The sequence below is a fragment of the Lissotriton vulgaris genome, chromosome 10 (assembly GCF_964263255.1).
Source record: "Lissotriton vulgaris chromosome 10, aLisVul1.2, whole genome shotgun sequence".
Taxonomy (NCBI): domain Eukaryota; kingdom Metazoa; phylum Chordata; class Amphibia; order Caudata; family Salamandridae; genus Lissotriton; species Lissotriton vulgaris.
Genome location: NC_141698.1, coordinates 133336028 through 133359026, shown reverse-complemented (window position 1 = coordinate 133359026; position 22999 = coordinate 133336028). Strand labels below are relative to the sequence as shown.

Here is a 22999-nt window from a genome sequence, read left to right as displayed (position 1 = left end):
TTGATGTTCACCCGATATATTGCTTGTTTGGGAGTTGTAGGGGTAGTGAAGGATGAATTATCCATCAAATTAGTTGGGAAGGTCAAAGTGGGTGGGGTGTGCGAAGTATGGAGTAAGCGACCTTAATTTCTCTAGCCCCCACAATAGTCAAGAGGCTTACTTCAAAGCTGCTCATCGGCGTGGCGTAATCAAGTACTTCAGCAAAGCTGGGCTCCCCAAACGTGCATATCAATTCCATCCAGGCAATGTGTGGCCCATTTAACTGCTGACATGGACTATCTAAGGGGCAAATGATCCTCACAAGACCCACTAGATATGTGCTTACTTTAAAAGAGAAAACATAGAATCTCTCTCCTACAGGAAACCCACCTCACTAGTCATGCCACCTCTAGGCTGTGGGCTAACTTGATCGACACGATTTATGCAGCACCATACTCTTCATATGCTAGAGGGATGGCAGTTATTATTTGAAAGTGTGCCATACTGTGACCAAACAGAGAGTGCGGGATGATCAGGTGAGATACCTCTAACTACATGGCATGCTAATGGGAGTATTGGTGACCATTTTGTATACGATAAAAATATGGACAGTCCCAGCTTCTATTAGGAAGCCTAGAGGAAAATCATGCAGCTTAATTATCTGGCATTTATTTTGGGGTGTGACTTTAACATGGTTTTTGACCCACAGCAGGACAGACTCAACCCTGTAGCTGTTTAAACTCTACATGTAGTCATGTTAGATAATTGCAGGGTTGACATTGTGCATGCCAGACACCCATCAGTCCGAGAGGGGTCTTGCATTAGCTCAGCACATAATAAAAGGTCTAGGATACATTATTGGTTGTTCACCAGAGATATTGAAACATAGTAAACTCCAATTGAGCGTATGCCCAGAACTGGCTCTGATCACGCTCCAGTCTGCTTAGCACTTGCCTTCCCTGGCCCGCACAGCATGGACAGTTCTCTTGCAGACTCTGCCGCAGATCCTTCACTATCGACAAAGGCACCGCAACCGCCGAAGGCACGGCCGACACACACACCACCAAAACCCTATCCTGCATCATCCTCAATGTACGCTCCCTGCACCGACACGCCGTAGAGATCTGGGACCTGATCGACACCCTCTCACCCGACGTCGCCTTCTTCATGGAAACCTGGACCAATGCCACCTCCGGCCCGACATCACCATCGCCATCCCTGATGGCTACAAGATCCAAAGGAAGGACCGCCCAGACTGCCCAGAAGGAGGACTCGCTATCGCACACAAGACCCCACTCTGTCTCTCCACCTCCAGCACGAGTGACCACCACTCCAACACAGAACACCTCCACCTCCAGATCCAGACCAGCCCCAGGACCACGCTACGCGGCACCCTCATCTACAGACCACCGGGACCTCGCAACAAGTCCGCAACTACCATCGCCGAGTTCGCCGCGCCCCACGCCATCTCCTCCATGGACTACATCCTACTCGGGGACCTGAACTTCCATCTCGACAACTGCAACAACCCCGACTCCACCACTCTTCTCTCCAACCTCGGACTGAAGCAGCTGGTCAACACGCTGACGCACAAAGCTGGGCACACCCGCGACCTTATCTTCGCGGGTATGACAAACATCCGCTTCAGCCACACCACCCAGCCCCCTGGACAGACCACCTTGCGTCCATTTCACCTTTAACACCAATACCGCACCCAAGCCCCGCCTGCACCCACCACAAAGGGACTGGAGCAAGGTCTCAGAGGAACTTCTCAACTCCACCCTTTTCCAAGCGCCCCCCCGCCGCCTCAACCAACACCAACTCCGCAGGCAGGGAGTTTCACCGATGGATCTCCTACTGCGCCGACAAACTGGCACCCCTCCGCCACCCCACCAAACAACGCCCTTTGAAGGCTGTCTGGTTCACCACAGAACTACTAGAAGGACACAAAACTGACCTTCATAAGAGACAAAGTCCATACCAACGCGTTCAACACCAAGGAACTGTTCAATGTCATACAGCAATTCGCTAAGCCCCCCAGCGAAGCCACGGACGTCACACCTTCCCAATAACTCTACTTCCACCTGAAGATAAAGACCCTCTGCGACAATTTCTACGAACAGACGCCTGACACCACCCTCCTCCCCTTCACTGCCGACAAGCCTCCCATCAGGACCTGGACCCCTCCCACCACAGAACTCATCACCACGACCATGAAGCGGGCAGAGATTTAACCCCTCTTCAAGAAACCTACGGCCTACCCAACGGACCTGAAATACTACCGGCCCATCTCTCTCCTCCCCTTTGCGGCCAAAGTCACGGAGAGACTCGTGAACGCCCAACTAACCACCTTCATTGAAGAGAACTCCATCCTGGATGCCTCCCAGTCCGGATTTCGCAGCAACCACAGCATCGAGACCAGCCTCCTCGCCGCTACTGACGGCAACCGCATGCTACTCGACAAGGGAAACACAGTGGCCCTCATCCTTCTCGACCTCTCGGCAGCCTTCGACACCGTCTCACATCGCACGCTCGCAGCCAGACTCCACTACGCAGGCATACAAAGAGCCGCCCTAGATTGAATCCAATCCTTCCTCTCCAGCCGAACCCAGAGGATCAGACTCACTCCCTTCCTCTCCGAACCCACCAACATCAACTGCGGAGTTTCCCAGGGATCATTGCTAATCCCCACACTTTTCAACATCTACATGGCCCCCCTTGCCGCCATCGTTAGACAGCATGGGCTCAGCAATGTATCCTACGCCGATGACACCCAGCTCATCCTCTCACTGACAAAGAACCCCCGAAGACACCAGACTCTGCTTCCAGGAAGGAATGAAGAACGTTGCAGCCTGGATAATGAACAGCTGTTTGAAGCTCAACTCCAAGAAGACCGAGGTCCTCATTCTCGGACCCTACACCTCCGCTTGGGACCATACCTGGTGGCCCACCGCACTTGGGAGCCCGCCCATCATCCTTGACGCCTCCCTCTCAATGAACCGCCAGATCAAAGCCTCCCAAAGATCTTCAAATGGACCCCCCCCCCCTGCCCCCCCCCCCCCGACTGCAGGAAAACAGTCACCCACGCACTCATAACCTCATAACTAGCAGACTGCACTACGGCAACACCCTATACACCGGTATCAACAGGACCCTACTACACAAACTCCAAACCATCCAGAACGCCGCAGCCAGACTCCTCCTCGGGACACCACGTCACAAAAGCTCCCCGTTGAGAAGAGGGTCACCTTCAAACTCCTTACCCAAGCCTACAAATCCCTCAACAACATCGGACCCAAATACCTCAACGAGAGATTATCCTTCCGCGTACCCGAGAGAAACCTCCGCTCCGCCGACCTCACCCTGGCAGAAGTCCTCCGCATCCGCAGCAACAGAACAGGCAGGAGAGCCTTCTCCCATATCGCAGGCAAGACCTGGAACAAGCTCCCTGTGAACATCAGACGCTCCCCGAGCCTGCACACGTTCAGGAAGGACCTCAAGACCTGGCTCTTTGACTGAACAGGAGCTGCCCCCCCCCTCCTCCCCTCTAGCGCCTTGAGCTCCTCTCGGGTGAGTAGTGTGCTCTACAAACCCCTGATAGATTGATTTGTTGGAAGATTTTGCTGCATGGTTTAAGAGACTTGTATTACTAGCTGAAATTTATACCGCCATTCTGGAATACTTGACCTTCAGTGGCCAAACAGTCAACCGCACTAGTACAGTGTGGCAGATGTTCAAATTGATTTGTGGTACATGTATACCCAAACAGGCAGGTCTCTTAAGAGCCCTGAGGGTCCAGCTTTCAAAACTTGTGAACGAGATTCAGGCTCTTGAAAAAGAACACGGAGAGGATACACAGGTGCTCCACGAAATTATTAAGCTGGAAGTATACAAATAAGAAACTTGATCGCAAGGTTGACTGCCTGGGTAAGGAGATGAAGTCCAGGCTGAATGGGGAGGGGGTACTGACTGGGAAAGACTGGTTGTCAAGAGTTCACTAACTTCTGACCTTTATACATCCAACTCCTACACTGGATGTTATAAGCTCCTTTCTTGGTAACATCGAATTGGCATGGCTCACTATTTGGATGTACCAGTCACCACATAAGGAGTAACCCATATTGTCCAAAGCCTGCCAAATCGCAAAGCTCCAGAGGCAGATGAGCTACTTGCTATATTTTATAGGGATTGTGCTCCGATACTGTTGCCTCACCTCCCAGCGGTGTATGAGTACAGGCAAACTGCAGCACTCCCCTCTCTTTATGAGACCCATAGTTTACAAACAGCTTGAACATCAGAAATTGCTGAAACTAAGTCACTTGTATCCCAAAGACACTTTCATTAATTTTGCAACGATCTAAAAACTTGATGACGGCATCGACATTTTCTTAAATTTTAAATAAATGTACAGAAAGACCAACCGGATATTTCCATCTCCCCCTGCTGAAGTTTACAACACTTTTTTTTTTTTAAATCTTTTTATTGACAGGATGATATCAAAGCGTGTTCGACAGTTTAACATATATTCGCAATTTACATATATTGTACGCACATATAATCGTCGTGGCATTTAGGATGAAATCATTTTCATTTTTGATATTCAATAACGTTCCAAACACAACGCCCCCCTCCTTTGCCCTCCCCCCCCCATGGCACTGACGAATTTCACAGTTTGTTCACTCATGGTTCTAAGCTCCTTCTATGCATGGACATTGCTTATCATGACCCTGCTATAACCGTACTAGGGCTATACAGAATTCTACACCTATATTGGACACATCTCTTGCACCCGGGGTTACGTTTAACTGTCGTATCTTGGTTGGGCGAAGTCCAGTAAGTGGCACTGTAGTATATGTAAGTATCATCACATCTGTTGTTCTATATCTATTGTGTGGTCTGACTCTATATCGTCTCCTGTCTCAAATGATCCCAATAACGCGTTCCAATCTAGGGATATGGGGATTTTTCTGAGCCCCCTACGTTCTTCGCGTTGCAATGCAGTGCTTTCTGCCTTCCCCCATCGCATCACCTCCGCCCTCTATGCCTCGGGATCTGGTGGTCTAGGTGATTTCCACTTCATGGTCATGGTCAAGGTACGTTTCGCTAGTATCAGGGCTAGGTCGGTGAATCGTGTGCCTACGCTCTTTTTTCGTTCTGTAGGGCCCAGCCCCAGTATGGTGTATTCCAGTGTGGTATATGGTTTGGCGGGGACCAGCCTGGCTAGGTCATCCTGTACTGTAGTACAGAAATACCCTAATTTGGGGCAGGTCCATAGCATGTGTATTATACGTGCATCCTCCGCCCCGCATCGGGGACATGCATCAGCCGTGCTAGGGAACATTGTGTGCAAGCGGTGGGGTGTCAGGTATGCCCTGTGTAAGATCATGAGCTGTATGAATTTGAATTTCGGGTTTCTCGACACCTTCTTAGGGTACTTTAGAATTCGGTCCCACTCCTTGTCCCTGATTGGCCTCCCAATATCATGTTCCCATTTGTCTCTTAAAGGTTGCAAGGAGATAGCCCTGCCATCCCTTATACCATGTGTTATCCATTTGGTCAAGTGGCTTCCTGACCCCATCAGGTACTGCATTGTGAGTAGTGGGTTTGTGGGTGGCTCTATCCCGTCCGGAGTCCACACCTGAGTGACATAGCGTTTCACCCCTGCGTGCAGTAGGAATAATCCTCCGGACGTGTGGTGTGTATTTCGGAAGTCTTCGAACCCCATAATCCTGCCATCTGTAAATAGGTCCTCCACTTGCGTTACGCCCGAATCATGCCACTCCGTAAGCAGTGGAGTCGAAAGTGTTCTCAGTCCTACTGGGAGTCCTAGTAGAGGTATCGTAGGGGCATAGGTCGACGTGCTGGACGTATATCTCACCGCCCTTTTCCAATAATCGATCGCTAGACGGAGCAGGGGGGGTGTCGATCTCGGGACTTCCGCCCTCGGGGGTAGCAGGGTGTGGACACCTCCCCTGTTCCATTCCGTGTCCAACATGCCAATTTCATGTAGGTTGCGCCCTGCCAGCCAGTAAGCCAGCCATTGCAATTGGCAGGCAAAGTTATATGCCCGGAGGTCTGGGACTCCCATGCCGCCCGCGTCCGTGGGGAGCTGCAATTTATTTAAGCTAATACGTCGCCTCCCGGAGCCTCAAATCAGTTCTATCATCAGTGTGTTAAGTGTTTTGAATATGAAAGCAGGGACCAACAATGGCAATCCAGTGAAGTAGTATAAAAGGCGGGGCAGAACCACCATCTTGGAATTGGTCACCCTGCCCGCCACCGAAAGCGACAGCGCAGTCCAGAATTGCACTTGTGACTTCAGCGCCGTTAGCGCCCTCCCCAGGTTGCCATCCAACAAATCCCTCGCCTCTCTATATATCTGTATTCCAAGGTAGCGGAAAGTGGTCTCCGCCACCTGAAAAGTGTGTGGTGCAAAGGGCAGGTGAGTTTCCGCTCTAGTGACAGAAGAAAAACCAGTACGATTTGGGTTCACTAATCGGAAGGCCCGACAGGGCGCTGAAGCTGTTGAATATGTTAGGTACTGGGCTCAAATCCCCCCCCCCCCAAGTCTTCGAAGTAGAGGATGATGTCATCCGCATACGCAGACACCACATGGGTCACCCCGCCTCTCTGTATGCCCCTGTGTTGCGCAGACCTGCGAAGTTTGCATAGCAATGGCTCCAGCGCCAATATAAATAATAACGGAGATAATGGGCATCCCTGCCTTGTACCTTTCGCTATGTCCATTTGCGTAGAGATGCATCTATTCGTGTGGACCCGTGCCGTTGGGCGGGTGTAAAGCAGTCGTACCCAGTTGATATACTCTGGCGGTATTCTAAAGTATTCAAGCGCTGCGTACATGTAGTCCCATTTAATAGAGTCAAACGCCTGTTTTAGATCTAGTGAGACACATCCCTCCGTGTTCAACCATCCCTGGTCGCCCAGCATGAGTTGGCTGAGCCGTCGTAGGTTCATGGCAGTGCTCCTACCCGGCACGAAGCCGCATTGGTCTGGGTGTATTAGCGTCGGAATGTGTTGAGCCAGTCTCGTCGCAAGGATTTTACTCAATATTTTGTAGTCCGTGTTCAGGAGCGACAGCTGTCTATAATTTGCCATATGCAAGCCGTCTCTGCCCGGCTTCAGCAGTGACACTATCAGAGCCTGGAGTGAGGATTGCGGAAGGCCCCATGTCCTCAGTGCCTCCCGGTATACCTCGAGGAGCCGCGGCGCCAGAAGGTCTATGAAGTTTCCATAGAATTCCACAGGAAGGCCGTCTGTGCCTGGGGCCCTGTTCCGCGGGAGGGCTCGTATGGCTTGGCGTATTTCCGCTACCGTAATCGGTCGTGCTAGCTCTTTGCTTTGTCGGTCCTCAAAGCGTGACAGCTCTAATCCCTCCATGAATTCCCCAAGTGTCTTATCAGGTAGTGGAGTGTGTGGGCCATATAATGTTCCATAGTAGTCCCTAAAGGCTGTGTTAACACCTATCTGTGTCGTCGCCAGTGACCCCCCTTGTTCAATTACCTCCAGTATTGGCAGCTGTACCGGTTCATCCTTCACCAATCGGGCCAGTAAGGGTCCCGCCCTATGTGCCTGTGCATGTTGTCGGCTTGTATATTCTCTGTAATCCAGTATGTGTAACTCCTCTAGTAACTCTGCGTGTTGGATGTGTGCCTCCTGTAGTGGTGTAAATGGCCCGTTCGTGCCGGCAGCCTCACTTTCGAGCATGGCCAGTCGTCCCTCTACTTCCCGGAGTCTATCCATCACATTGTGTCTCATACCCACCCGCGTGCTCATCGCCTCTCCCCTAATCGTTACTTTAAAAGCGTCCCATTCTATTTGCCGGGAGCTCGCAGACCTATCATTCACAGCAAAGTAAGTTGTGATCGCATCCGCGAGTGCTGTGCGATAGGTCGTATCCTCTAGCAGGTCTGGTGTGAGGCGCCATGTTGGTATGGGTGTTGGAATCCTACCCCATTGGAAAGTGGCTTCCACCGGGTTGTGGTCTGAGAAAGTCTTGCCCATGTGCTCCGCTGTCATTACCGCCCCCAGCAGTGGTGTAGCGCAAAAAACATGATCAATTCTGGTATGTAATTTATGGGGTGGTGAGTAGAATGTGTACTCCCTGTCCAAGCAGTGTTTACCTCGCCATGCATCTACTAGGTTCCATCCCTCTACCCACTGCGCCAGCGCTTCAGCCTGCCTTCTACTCTCGGTTGCTTGTAGGGGCGGTGGGACCTGTCTAAGGAGACATCCAGTACTGCATTAAAGTCCCCAACTATTAGCCAATGAAAGTCTGCCCAGTCAGCTAGCACTCTATTAATATTGACTAGAAAGTCCGATTGGCCCGAGTTCGGCGCGTATACACTGCCTATCACAACAGGGGAGCCATCCAACAACCCTCGGATGAATACATATCTGCCTTCCGTATCTGACCTCAGCTCCACTAGTTTAAAGGGGACTGAGTTCCTCAGCCATACAGCTGCCCCTCTCGAGAAAGCTGAATAAGAGGTAGCGAACAATTGCCCTTTCCATTTTTTGAGCAACTTCCCACTCTCTGCAGTCGTCAAATGGGTCTCTTGAAGACAGGCATTTTGACATTCCTTCGGTTAAGTTGAGCTAATATTCTGTGCCTCTTGTGGACAGACCCCATACCACGAATGTTCCAGGTGCACATTTTGTAGTCATTAAGGGTCCCCATTCCAGTCTGTAGCAGGTAAAGTCAGTGAGCATTGCACTATGGAGTGTGTGCACATAATCAACCATGAATCCCGTGCCAAAACAATATACAACCCCACAACTACAAGGTCCCCGAGTAAAACCCTTCGGGGTCCAAATATTACTGCCCAACGTGGGCATGTGTAACACCAAGACATGTCTATGTGGTGGGGAGCGGGGACCACTTACACCAGTCCTGAGTCTGTTGTCATCACTCCGTTGTGCCCTTGGCAAGTGAGACCCCCACCCCGATCGCCCTTACACATAGTTCATACGTTACCACCCGAGGTCTTCTATTGCTGCAATCATAGTTCATTTGCTTCTTGTGCCGTGATCTTAGGGAAGAGCTGTAGGCTATCAGCCGAGCCCAACACCACCGTATGCGTGGCAGAGCGGCTATCTGTGACTGTTTGGTTCCGAGCGTCCTGTTCTGCCAGTGCGGCCTTCGTCAGGTGACCAATTCCCGTCGCCAGAAGTTTACAACACTTTGGATGCCAGTTTATCCCTTTTCCTTTTAGAGATTGGTATCACAGTTATATGCTGCAGTAAAGAGCGCAGCACCTGCCTGTAGCCCATGTGTTGGAGATAAAGGGAATGTTGACCTAGATATACCCATCACTGCTTCATATAAAATTCCTAAACAGACTTTGTTACACTCCTGAATCTTTATGCAAGCTAGTTCTCTGAGATAATTCGAATTGCGTCAGATGCGGGGCTAGGAATGCCGGATATATTCACCTGGCTTGGCTTTGCCCGTGGTTACCAGACCTCTGGACAAAGGTACTGCAAGCAGTATCCACAATGATCAACTTTGAGATACAGTGAAAGGCCTTAATATGTTGGAATAGCAAGGAGAAGCATGCCAATGCACTAAGGAAGGCCCCCTCCTTCTAGATGCACATTTACACTAGTTCTATTGGTCAATAAACCACTCCAGATGATATGTTAAGCTGCAGTGCGGAATAGTGCTATGCGAAATTTGCATCCTCTGCCTTTCCATAATTACGTGAAATCTTTCAAAATTTTTTTGAAATGACACAAAATCCCAAACTGTCAGTTAGCCATATGTTTTAGCTCGAAATGCTTCCCAGCGTCTGTTGTGGACACACGGAGGCATTTTGCGCTAAAACAATAACACAAAAACACAAGTGCTGCGAACAACAGCCACTTGCGTTCTGGTCATTTGCATTATTCCCATGCTAAAATGTTGCTGCAAACGTGGTTTAAATGTGCCACGTGGCAGAATGATGTAAATGTTGGGAATTTCGTTTTACAATTGTAATGCGAAATTACGCAAGATTACGCCAGCTTAACCTGTTTAATATAGAGAACTCCACATACCTTGCTGAAGCATTACATTATGAACATTCCTTCCAGAGCAGAGATCTAATTAGGATAAAAAGTTCTGAGAAATGTCTTATTTATTTTATTTTAGAGGTTTTATTTTAGAGGTTTTATATAGCGCTAGCTAGACCCAGGGGTATCAGAGCGCTTTACATTTTAGAGACAAGAAGGTCAATAAGACAGGGGACATACATAGCATCAATGTATATAAACAACATACAAGTCTCCGCCTGATAGATTTCAAAATGATACCTATGGGAAATAAGCACATCAAAATGTGGAAGATGTGAATAATCAAAAATATCAAAAGGCACTAATTGAAAAAAAAAAGCGGGAGGGGCAGAAGTGAGGGGGGGTTGGAGGGGATGAGGGCTGAAGGTGGACAAGGGAGGGGGGTGCAAGGAGGAGTGAAGGTGGTAAACAGGTAGTGGGAAGTGACGAGGAGGAAGGGCGAGTAAGGCTGAAAAAAGGGAGGGCGGATGCATCTAGGGTCGGACAGACGTGGCCAGTGGAAGAGAACAGGTATGGATTAGGGTCCCCAGTATTTATTGAGGAGATGTAGTTTGAGTTCTTTTTTGAAGCTAGAGTAGGAAGAGTTACAGCGAAGGTCAGTTTGAAGGGCATTCCAAATGCAAGGAGCGTTGCCAGAAAAGGATCGAGAGAGACTGGGTGGTTTTCTTTTTTAGAAGGGGGGGATAAGAAGTAGGGTGTTAGTACTTCTCAAGGAACGGGAGCAACCGGCTTTAGTGAGTTTGTTAGCGAGGTAGGTCGGTGTTTTCTGATGGAGAATTTTGTGTGTAATGCAGGCTGTTTTGTAAGAGGATCTACCTTCAATGGGGAGCCATTTAAGGGTTTTAAGGGCAGGGGAGATGTGGTTGAATCGCTTTCAGTCTGAGGAAAGCCTAGCTGCAAGGTAAAGCACAGATTTAAGAGGTGCTAGGTGGATCTTAGGAATTCCGGTGAGAATGGCATTGCCATAGTCGATGCGAGAAAGAACAAGGGATTGGACTGCTAGTTTGAAATCATCGATCGGGAGGAAGAGCTTGATTTTCTTAAGGTGGCGGGGAGTGAAGAGGGCTCCTTTGGCAGAATTATTGATGTGTGCCTTGAGGGTTAGGAGGTTGTGAAGGGAGATCCCTAATGATTTGACTGAGGAGGACAAAGATAAGGAGCAGTTGAGGGCAATAAGGTCAGAGATCCAATTCTGAATGGGGAGCTGGTTATTTTTAGGGGAAAAAAAGAATAATTTCAGTTTTTTTAGGGTTGAATTTGAGGTGGTTAATGTGGTACCAGGCTTGAATCTTGATGAGTGTTGTTGAGGTGAAGGATGTCAGCATGAGTTTTAATCTTATAATAGAGTTGGGTGTCGCTGGCATAGAGATGGTAGTTGATCCCGGCTTGTTTAAGAATGAGTGTGAGGGGTTCCATGAAAAGGTTAAAGAGTGTGGGAGAGAGGATGGATCCTTGCGGAACTCCTAAGGAGATGGAGGTAGGGTTAGATGGGCAATTTTGGATTTTGATTTGTTGAGAACGGTGTTGTAGGTATGAGACAAACCAATTGAGTGTCGTACCATTCAGGCCGAAACGGTCTCTAAGAACATTGAGATGAGCAGGGTAGTTAACAGTATCAAACGCTGCAGAGAGATCAAGGAGGATCAGAAGGCTAGATTCACCATTGTCAAGTGAGTGGTGGATGTTGTCAACAATGTTTAGCATGGCGGTTTCAGTGCTGCATCCTTTCGTAAAGCCAGATTGGAAGGGGTCTAGGAAGTTAAAGTGTTCAATGTGTCTATCTAGTTGGAGAAGGACACATTTTTCCAGGGCTTTAGAAAGAAGGGGAAGGTTGGAGCTGGGACAAATGTTATTGAGGTCGTTTGGGTCTGCCAAAGGATTTTTGCTAATGGGGGGTGATTTGGCCTAGTTGCAATGAAGTGGGGACACAGCCTGCGGTAAGGGAGCTGTTGATAATAGAGGTCCAGGAAGGGGTGAAGATGTGTTTTAGGTTTTGGACGAGCTTGGAGGGAAGAGGGTCTTTGGTGTGGGAGGAAGGCTTGAGTTTGGAAATTGTGTTAAAGACGTCTCTTTCTGTGACTGGCTGGAAGTTAAGCCAAGTGGCATTATTTATAGTAAGAGAGTTAGTATGATTGGAGTCCAGAAAAATGGAGGGCAATGGGGGGTGAGGGAGATCAGAATTATGATGGGCAGTAGTAGGTGTAGGGGGAGTTATGATGGTGGGTGGGATATTAAGAGAGATGTTCAGGTTAGTGGTAGGGATCGCAGTAGAGAGGAAGGATTGCTCAATTAGTTTAATTTTGTCTGAAAAAAAGAGAGCTATTTCTTTACATCTAGTCGTCGAGGCCAGCGGGACAGGGGGAGTGGAAGCAGTTTGATTGTGCACAATGTTGAATAATTCTCTTGGCCTATTCTGAGCTCGATCTAGTTGTGACCTGAAGAAGGAAGTTTTTTGTCTAAAGATGTGTTTTTTGTAGGACGATCTAGCAAGTCTGAGGCGGGCCAGGTTAGAGGGAGAGGGGTGCTGTCTCCATAATCTTTCAGTCAGTTTGAGTCTACGTCTTTCATTATTTAGGTCTGTGTTAAACCATGATTTGCAGGGGATATTTCTTTGTTTTTTGAGTTTGAGAGGGGCTAGAAGGTCAAGGGTAGCAGTGACAGCTTTGTTATATTGTTCGGTTAGTTAATTCGTGTTAAGGGAGGGAGGGATAGCTAGAAGCTGGGCATGAAGTTTGGATTCAAGTAAGCGGGAGTGATATGACTGAGATTTCTGATCAGTTTCATGGGTTTAATAGTTTTGGAAGGAGGGGGGAGGTAGAGGTGGTTATGGAGAACAGGATAAGGTGATGGTCTGACCAGTCTTTGCTGGTAATGATAGCGCCAAGGGTGGCTCCTTTGGAATGGGTTGGTGACCGACAGATTTGTTTGAGGTCATTAATTTCGAGAAGGTCAGAGAGGAGGCAGATTGAGGGGTCTTTAGTATCATTCCAATCGAGGTTAAAGTCTCCCAGGAAGATGTTTTTAGATTTGGAAATTGAGGATTGGGTAAGAAGGTTAGAAAGCTCGTCAATGAATGGGTAGTGATTTCCAGGCGGATTATATATATTGTGAGGGCGGATGGGGGAGGAACCCTGTATTTTGAGTTCGGCTATAAGGTATTCAAAGGAGGCCTATTCGGTGTTATTGATAAGGGAGAGCTGTAGTTCGTCTTGAAGATGATAGATACACCACCGCCTTTTCGGATTGGTCTATCTTTCCTAATGATGGAGTAGCCTGGGGGTGAGAGTAGGTCAAGAATGCTTGTAGAGTGGTCATTAGGCCAGGATTGTGTAAGGAACGCAATGTCGTTGGATTCACTAAGGATGGTTTCAGAGATTTCTATGGCATGTCGGGCAGCGGAGCGGCAGTTAACAAGCATGCAGGTGAGGGGTTTGGGAGTGGGTTTAGGAGATGGGAGGGCATGGATGGAGGTGAGATGAGGAGGGGGGTCTAGGTGAGACAGGTGAAAGGGGAATACGACTAGTCCCCAATATGACGGGGATGCTAGAGAAGGGGGGAGGGGTGTTCATGGTTGAGGAGTATGGAGGGTAGGAATTTTGAAGGTCGGAGATCTCCCGGTGAGAGAGGGTGCAAGTGGTGCGGAGTGGTCTATGAGCCCGGCAAAGCAAGGGAGTTGTTTTCCACGGTTTGGGGGTGGTGGGGTTTATTAGACAAGGGCTAGCGGTGTTTCTTCTGGGAGGGAGGTCGCTGGATTTGAGATTGAGGAAATCATTGCTAAGACGAAAGAGATCTCTGGTAAGAGTTGAGAGGTTAAGTTCGATGTTGCAAAGGGAGTTTGAGATGAGAGTGAGGGGGTAAATAGGGTGTGGGGGAGGAGGAAAAAATGGGTTCGGAGTTAGCTGCAGAGGGGGGTCTGCTCTGAGGGGGCAGTGAGCAGATGCAGGCAGGAGGCCTGTTCTGAGGAGATGAGCCGATGCAGGCAGGAGAGCCGGGAGGGCTGTAGTTGAAGGGGAGAAGGAGTGGCATGTCAGGGTAGGGGGAGATAGGACCTCTGTGGATGAGAAGTTAGGAGATAGCAAGGAGGTACAGTTGTGGATTGGTGTAGGAGTGAGGGGGGGGATAATGGGAAGAGTGTAGTTCAGGAAGGGAGATGATGAGTTGGGAGAAGAAGGGTGTGGGGTAGTTTGATTCAGAGGGTGTGAGGCTGAATTGGGAGGGGAGGAATGAGGGGGTGGAGGAGGAAAGGACGGGGAATCAGGGTGAGGAGTATTGTGATTCGGCGGGTGTGAGGATGAGTTGGGAGAGGAGGAGAGAGGGGGGTTGGAGGAGGAATGGAAGGGGAATCTAGGTGAGGAGTATTGTGATTCGGCATAAGTGAGGATGAGTTGGGAGAGGAGGAGTAATAATGCTTGGAGTTTTTTTGCAGGATGTGTGAATCCATGAAATAAAGGGTTAGAGCACCAACATTTATTTGTAACCTACACAAGATCACAACTTATGGATTTAAATAACTCCATTAATAATCATGACTGTACCCTTTTTATTCTGAACGTTTTTACCAACAAAATATCTGCCAGATGCCCCAACTTTTCGCTTAAATTGACCCCAACCACTCTGTTACTATCCCCCAGTGAACATCTGTCTCATGTCAATTCTAACCCCATCCATTTTGTGCTCATCATCGCTCGTTCCCTTCCTAAGCACAACATTGAAATACATGAATTACTAACTAATCATAAGCTAGATCTTGCTTTCATAACTGAAACGTGGGGTAATTCTTCTGCAGGTCCTGAATTCTGTGCGGCTACCCCAGAAGGATACTGTGTATTTAGACATGATAGACTCTTAAAAAAGGGCGGTGGGTTGCGATCATTCATCGAGATATATTTGCAATAAAAACTAAATCAATTAACTCATCGGTCTGTGAAGCACTGACCTTCTCCATTACGCTTTCCAACACTTAATTATTCAGAGGAATTTTGCTCTATCGTCCACCAGGCCCTCGAGCGGTCTTTCTTAAAAATCTACACACCCTTATGGAACCGATGGCAGGAACTCCCGATTATACTATATTGGGAGATTTTAATTTTTATTTAGAATCCTTACAGGATAAGGAATCCTCCTCCCTTATAACAGACCTACTGTCAGCAGGTTTACACCAGCTAGTTAGAACACCTACTCATACAGCAGGTCATACCCGTGATGGATTATTCACTAGTAATACTAACATCTCTATATCCTCTGTTCTACCCCTCACCTGGACTGACCACTCTGCAATAATCTGTACTATACAGACCGCAAAATCTAAGTCAAAGTATATTATTTCTCGTACCCCCAAACAAGTTCGAGCATGGAGGAATACTGACATTAATCGCTTGCAAAAAATGCTGTCCTCCACTCAACATGAAGTTATAGCAGATCCCGATATAGCGGCCAATAACTATTCCTCCTGGCTACATAATGCCTTTAGCTTAACAGTACCAGTCAAGAATGTCTCTATTAATCGAAATGTCCCTTCAGCTCCCTGGTTTTCAGAGGCTTTAAGAATTGAGAAACAATGGTGCAGAAATCTAGAGAGAAAATTGCGTAAACACTATGATAATAATGCTAAAGACTTATATAAGGATTCACTGACCAAATGCAAATACCTTATTGTGGCAGAAAAAAGCTAAATACTTTCGAAAGTAAATAGAGTTGGCTCAAAATTCCACCAAGCAGTTATTTCAGGTGGTAACCAAACTCTCTTATACACCTACAAGTACCGTTACAGACGTGTCACCTGCTCTTTGGTACTCTCTTGCTGATTTCTTTGAAGACAAAGTTCTTCAGATTTATTCAAACTTTGCTATGCAAGTGAAGTCAGATCCCCCTACTATAGATAGTTTGGCCAATACCCCTGTTACGGGGTTTGCAGAATTTAGTCAGGTCTTATCTGAACAAGTAAGAGAGCGTATTCTCTCCATTAAATCAGGATGCCCTCTTGATCCTTGTCCTCCTTCAATGTTAAAACTCATTCCGGAGGACATAGTCCCTACTCTTACCAACATTGTTAATTCAATGTTCCACACCGGCTCATATCCTTCGATTTGGAAGAAGACCATCATTAAACCCCTACTAAAAAAAGCCAACTTGGATCCCACAGAACCCAAAAACTATAGGCATATTGCATGCCTGCCTTTCCCATCAAAGATTATTGAAAAAATAATAAATATCCAATTATCTCAATTCATTGATCACAATAATCTTTTGGATGCCACTCAATTTGGGTTTAGGAAGGGTCATGGAATGAAGACAGCCCTCATCAAGGCCTCTGATCGGATTAGGATGATATTAGGGCAAGGTGGTGCAGCGGTCGTCATTCTACTGGATTTGTCTGCGTCATTCAACACGATCGATCATTCCATTCTAATCGACGTGTCTCGGCCATGGGCATTGGACATAAGGCCAAAATGCTTTTAACCTCCTTTCTCGCCAATTGTACTCAATCAGTCAAACTTTGCGAATCCTATTCTCCAATGTTTTCTCTCCCCTGTGGGGTGCCACAAGGATCCTCCATCAGTCCGACCTTATTTAATATCTACGTGTTGGACCTGACGAGGATCATTAAAGATCTAGGGATGAGAATAACCTCATACGCCGACACCCAATTGGTGTTGGCGGTACAAAACGATGGAATACAAGTGGCGGCCAGCTTTCAGGAGGGAATGCTAGCCATCCGCTCCTGGATGGCACGTAACTGCCTAAAGTTAAACTCCGATAAAACGGAGGTAATGACTTTTGGCAGTTTAACCCCTGGTTGGTCCTCTGTGTGGTGGCCAACCGATCTGAGACCTCCGCCTCAACCAGTCACTAAGGTCAGGAATCTTGGGGTTATGTTCGACGACAAGCTCTCGTTCATTCACCACGAGAATGCGGTTGTATCCTCGTCCTTCAATATTCTTAGAATGATAAGGAAGCTTCTCCCTTTCTTTCCCCCTAGTGCAGGAAAGACTCTCATGTGAACGCTGGTTATGGCAAAGATCGACTATTGTAATGGCCTCTTTCTGAACGCTCAGGAGAGAGTTTTAAATAAGCTGCAATTAGTCCAAAATTCAGCAGCAAAAATGCTTTCCGGCACGCCTAAATTTAAATCAATCCCCCCAGTCATTTGCCAACTACGCTGGCTATAAATCAGAAGCCGAACCAAATTCAAGGCTTTATGTATAACATATAAAGCAATCAACAACTCTGGACCAGAGTTCTTGAAAAAAGCACTCTGCCTGTATATACCCACCAGAACCCGCTGCTCTTCTTCCGCACGCTGCTTAACCATTCCACGCACAAAGAAATTATCATGGGGAGACAGATCATTCATAGTTGCTACCGCTAAATTGTGGAATACCCTCCCTCTACACATCAAGGCCAGCCCATCCCTCCTGACATTCAGGAAGTCTGTAAAAACATGGCTGTTCAACCAGTAAGCACTCCTCTCAACCTTGTGTTCTGTTATCTTTCAGCGCCAAGACACCTCCAGGTATTTGCGCGCTATAAAATGTTCATAAATAAGTAACTGCAATATAAAGTAAAGCTGTAAGTCAATTTTGAGAGCTGATTCTGTTTCAAGAACCAGGCAAGCTCTTTATGACGTGGAGCTTTAGGTCCAGCCACTATGACAGGAAAAAGAGCCGAGTGAAGTTGATGGGCTTCTAAAGTGAATGATTTTGTATGGTACCGCGATATTAATGTACTGTGGGGTCTGAGGCGATAGGAAATATTTCCAAGCATGTGAATCTACTAATACAAGAGCTGAAGAAATCCTGTTGCAGGTAACTTTGGGTTTCAGTGTCCTTGGAGTCTGTACCCTGCAGTGTTCCCTGAGGTGATTTCTTTTGTATCTCCGGGTATGTCCCTGATATCCAATCCAGGAGTCTATGGATTAATACTCCATCTCCAGAAAAACTATTTCAGTCTGATGGTTCTAAAAATTCCTTCTACCATTTTAGTTTTTCATAATGTGATATTGTATTTCATTTGTTCCAAAAGATACCTGCCGCCATTCGGTTTCTCCAAGTCCCCTCTGCCCCACCTGATGTTCTTTTCCTGTATTTTGAGTCTCCTTATAACTACTGCCCTCCCACTTAGTATGACACCCTATTCTTTCCTCCAGTGTCATGTGGCCTTAGCTTTTAACTCCCGATACATTGCACACTTCCAGTGTCCGTCCCCTTCATTTCAGAGGTGTGTTCTTATGTTGGCCTCAATCAAGGAGTTAGTCACACCATGGTGTCCTCGGGATGATGCCTACTGCCAAAAGGAAAAGAAAATAGGTTTTATGTAAATCTACTAGATCACACTTGCTCATTCCTGGCATTAAGCCTTCTGTCGGAGTTGCTGTATGGGATCTGCATCTTTCGGGGTTGTAATCATTACATTTGTGTTGGCCTCTTGGCCTATCAACTTTCTGGTCAAAGTAAAAAATAAAATGTGTTTGTGTGTGCACCTTGATTTAGCTAGAGTGTTAAGCTCTGTCTCAGTTTTTTTGTAGAATGGACGGTTGTTTTAAACTTGTCTGTTTCTTATTCTGAAATCTGCAGGTTGAAGCTGAAGTTTAAGCGTGGCAGCATACCCATGATCATGCCTTTGGAGTTTGTGGGTTGCATTGGAGGATGCGACGAGATGCTGAGAGAGATCCTTGACCTTAAGTATCTGCAGGCACCCAGTAGGGTACTCCAACCCAATAATCGTCCAAACGCCCATGTGCAAGCGAGTAACCCTCATTCCCGAACATCCAACTTTGAAAGCAGCCAGCAGCGGCCAGCGACTTCCAGGCCGCCCAAGCCCAATAAAGCACCTGCTACCGTTCAAGCTCCCAGAGTTACTCCACAGTTCCCAAACAATGATGACGGAAATGCAGTGGTGTGCAACTGTGGACAGGAGGCCATTTTACTCACAGTTCGCAAAGAAGGGTCTAACCAGGGCAAACAGTTTTATAAGTGTAATGGATCAACCTGTAGTTTCTTCCTGTGGTCTGATCAACAGGCAGATGGTGGGGGTGGCGGTGCCCCCAATAGAAGTTTTGGATCAGCTTCTAACTTCTCAGCTGCAGGGCCACCATCTCAATTCACAGCTAGGGGACAAGCATCTAACTTTCCCACAGGAGGGCCAGGAGCTCACTTCCCCACTGGGGGAGCCTCTGGTGGTGGGAGAGGAAATGCGTGGACAGCAAATGACAGAGATTCAGGCGGAGGAGATGAAGTCAATTGCAAGTGTAATCAACCTGCAGTCACCCGAACAGTTCAAAAAGATGGGGCCAACAAGGGTCGCCAGTTCCACACGTGTCAGAATCCTAGAGAACAGCAGTGCGGCTTCTTCCAGTGGGCCGATGAGAATGCGCCACCAGGTAAGATGATCTACAAATATCTCAGATGGCACAGCTTCCACGTGTTTTCTTTTTATGTCATGCCATTCCTTGTATCGAGCTGACTGTAAAGGTAAGCTCTTCTCTTTAAGTATTTGTACCTTTGGTAATTATTTAATCTGGAGTGAGAGTCCTGGATTCAAAGTATGTGTTCCAACACTATCTGAATAGCAGTCTTTTTGTCTGTGCCTGTTCATTTATGAATACTGCGAAACCGGGAAAGCACAAATAACGCCATAAGGTACCTGAGTGATTACAGCATTCTAATTTGGATTTTAAGCTTTTTTCCCTTTAATTCTTTTGACAGTACCATGGCTGGATAGGACCTCTCTCTCTTGCATGGTAAAACACAAAAAAACCTTTGCTCAGTAGAACAGCGACCAGTTTATCTTCAAAAGCACCCGTCATCCAAGCTTTTCAATTACCTGCTTCGTAAACTTATGAAGGAGTGACAAGTTCTCAAAAGACAAATGTTGATTTTATTATTTTCATTTTTTGTTGTTCCTGGCACACTTATAATTGCTGGAATTCTTTAAGAGGTATTTGTTTTTTGACATGATTATTAAAAGCATGTTACCAGGCAGGGTGGAGTATGAAAATAAGCACCATCAATCAGGCGTCCAGTTCACATTTGCTCCTCGACGGAGTCAATCAATGTATGTAATGTTTGTGGAGTCCAGCTTCAATGTTCCCACGCATCTGCTTTGTAGATCATTACATGTTCTGATCACTGTCTGGTCTACTCAGCATTTTGGTAACATGACTCACAGGAAGCTTCACCGTGGTGCAGTACCACCACATTGAGGAGATCACAAAACCCTTTCCTGTGAATAAAGATGTGCCTCAAGGGTGTTCAACAGCCCCATTGCTTTTTGCCTCTGTATATTAAGTGCTAGTCTGCGAGTGCTTACATCAATGATGATCCAGTGGTAGGCGACTCAAAGATGGCAACCCTTCTATTTGCTGAGTATGCAATTTTGTTTTTGAAGTCGCCAAGTGGCCTGCAGAATGTGTTAGACAAATTTGATGAGTTCTTCAAACCAAAGGAGATAGTTAAAACAAAGCTGATGGCTTTTAGACCATACCACATCTTCAAGAATGGGGTTGTTTTGGATAATTTGCCTCTTGAACAAGTGCACGATTTTACATATTTAGGCATCAGTGTATCATCTGATAGAAAATCGGCAAAAACTATCCAGATGTCAAGTAGCCTCCTAGCTGTGAGCTAGATTGAAGTGTTTATAACTTGAAAATGCTCCCCTATATTTGAGACTTTATTGGAGGAGGTTGAACCGGCATAGGCAGAGATTTTGTATACAAACCTAAGATTGGTACCCCAGCTCTGAAATGTTTTACCTGTAACTGGGAATTAAGCTGGACAGTCTAGGCAATTTTATAACATCCGCAGATGGGTAGAGAAAACAATGTATTTTTCTTGGCCCCATGTATGCCATTCTGAGGGCTAAATGGCTCCGGCATTTGAAAAGTAACTTGAGTGTTTGTAATTGGAGTCGACTTGAACTTAGTTTAATAATAAAACAAAGAAACCTCAAGAACTATGGTATTCCCAATATCACTATACCTCCTGGCCAAACAAGGACTGTTTCAGCGATTCATCAGTATACTGTATTTTAACTTATTGCATGTTTGAGGTATTTTATGAAATTATTATTTATTTTATTTTTACAGCGCAGTGTTCACCCAAAAGCATCTTGGGGCTCAGAATTCCTTTAGCAAAAGACCGAAATAGCTTACTTAACACAAAAAAACACAAGTTAAGTTGGGAAAGGCCATGGTTTCAGAAGATTCCAAAATTTTGCCAAGGAAGGCTCTTTCTGTAAAGATGCAAGTAGCATTGTCTTGCTGCGTCAGCCCAAAAAGTTCTGCCTTCCAAAGTAGATCTGCAGAATCTAGGTACATTAGCCACAGACACCTTTTATAATCTTAACTGGTGGTTCAATGTGGACATCGAGAGCTTCTGAGACAACTCTCCTAAAATGCATTGTGGCCATGCAAAGTGATTTTAACACAAGATGCTGTTTGACTAGTAGCCAGTGAAGCTTAACTAATGCAGGTGAGATAGTCAAATCATTTTAGATTCAATGTTAAACTGTTGCTGCATTGTTGTTCAAGTTACAGTTTAAGAGCTTTGACAGGTAGTCGGAGATAGATGGCATTAAAGTAGTGAAATCTAGATCATAGAAACCTAGCTTATGTATTTCAGCGGGTGCTGATGGTTGAACATATCAAATGCTGCTCAGGGGTCCAACAGGATCCGGGCAGCAGGCATGTCTTGATCTGCATGAAGTCTGAGCTCACCTAGCTCTTCTGACACTGCAATTTTGGTGCTGTAACCTGCGTGAAACCCAGTGTCCGCTGGGTGCAGTAAGTTTTGAGATTGATAAACTGCAAAGGTTCATCAAATACTGCGCACACAAGAAGTTTAGCCAATTATGGTAATTGCGCTAGAGGCCTATAAATGTCAACTCATTCCCGAACAAATATTTATTATTTTGCAGTGGCGTAATCTGCCCTTTTTTTGTTAAGTCTACTGGTATACCACTTTTTAAAAAATAATCAGTGATGATTGCTTTTATATGATTAAAGGAGAGGTATTGATTGTCATTTAACAAACAGAACTAGGAAAACTCGGCGTGCTTGTCAGTGAAACCGGTTGACTATTCTCATCTGTTGCAGATTGTGCTTTTCACGATTTTATGAGACCTTCAATTGGACCTAGTTTTCTTTCAAAACGACTTGCATATAAGTTACACCCTGGTATAGAGATAGTCTAGAAAAGATGTAGTTCATCCTTTTAGCTTCTTTAATATGGCAAATATAGCGTGCAAGCTGTAGTCTTATTTTTGCCAATTCTTCATGAAGCCAAAAGTTTTGGTATTTGTTTTCCTACAGCGTTTTAATTGGAGGGAGGCCAAGTCATCTAAGATCCTAGGTAAATGTTTATTTAAATCATTTAGTAAAGTATTAGAATGTTCATGTCCTAGTTTGTGGGCAGTTTTGTAAACAAGGGGCCATACATTCTGTGGCCACATGGCTCCTGTAACCCACCATTTTCCAAATGCACAATGGAATCTTGGCTGTCACAGTTAAAGGGAACATAAAGTGATCCAACCAGGGGCCAAATTCACACATTGATCTTTATAACAACAAATACTGTCTAATGTGTGCCCTTCTTTATGTATTTGAGCACAGATTCTTTTTGGTAAACATTAAACATGGATAATAATTCTCTAAATGTAATTTGCATATCATTAGTTGCAACATAAAGTGTATGTTGATATTGCTCTTCACTTTATCATAAGCTACGATGTCCACCAATCTTCTTGCTCAAAATGAGTTTCTTCATAGCTTGACCAAATTGGACGTTAATCTTCGATGTATGGTGCGTCCAAAAAGAGCATGTAGAGTAAAACACTTGGCCGTTTCTCTGATGGCATTAGTGGGGACGAGCCACTATGGTGCTCTAATATGGTGAAGGAGGTTTGTGAGTAGACTACCTTTTGAGCATGTGATACCAAAGGGGATGATGGA

The 22999-nt window shown here is 46.3% G+C and overlaps 1 protein-coding gene across 1 annotated transcript in view; it reads left to right on the top strand.

The window, feature by feature from the left end:
• The window catches only part of TOP3A (DNA topoisomerase III alpha), a 200142-nt gene that overhangs the window by 161792 nt on the left and 15351 nt on the right, over window positions 1-22999 (top strand). The window contains exon 18 of the mRNA XM_086940709.1: window positions 18624-19429. Within this exon, the coding sequence (XP_086796835.1) occupies window positions 18624-19429 (806 nt within the window). The remainder of the gene's footprint in view (window positions 1-18623; window positions 19430-22999) is intronic.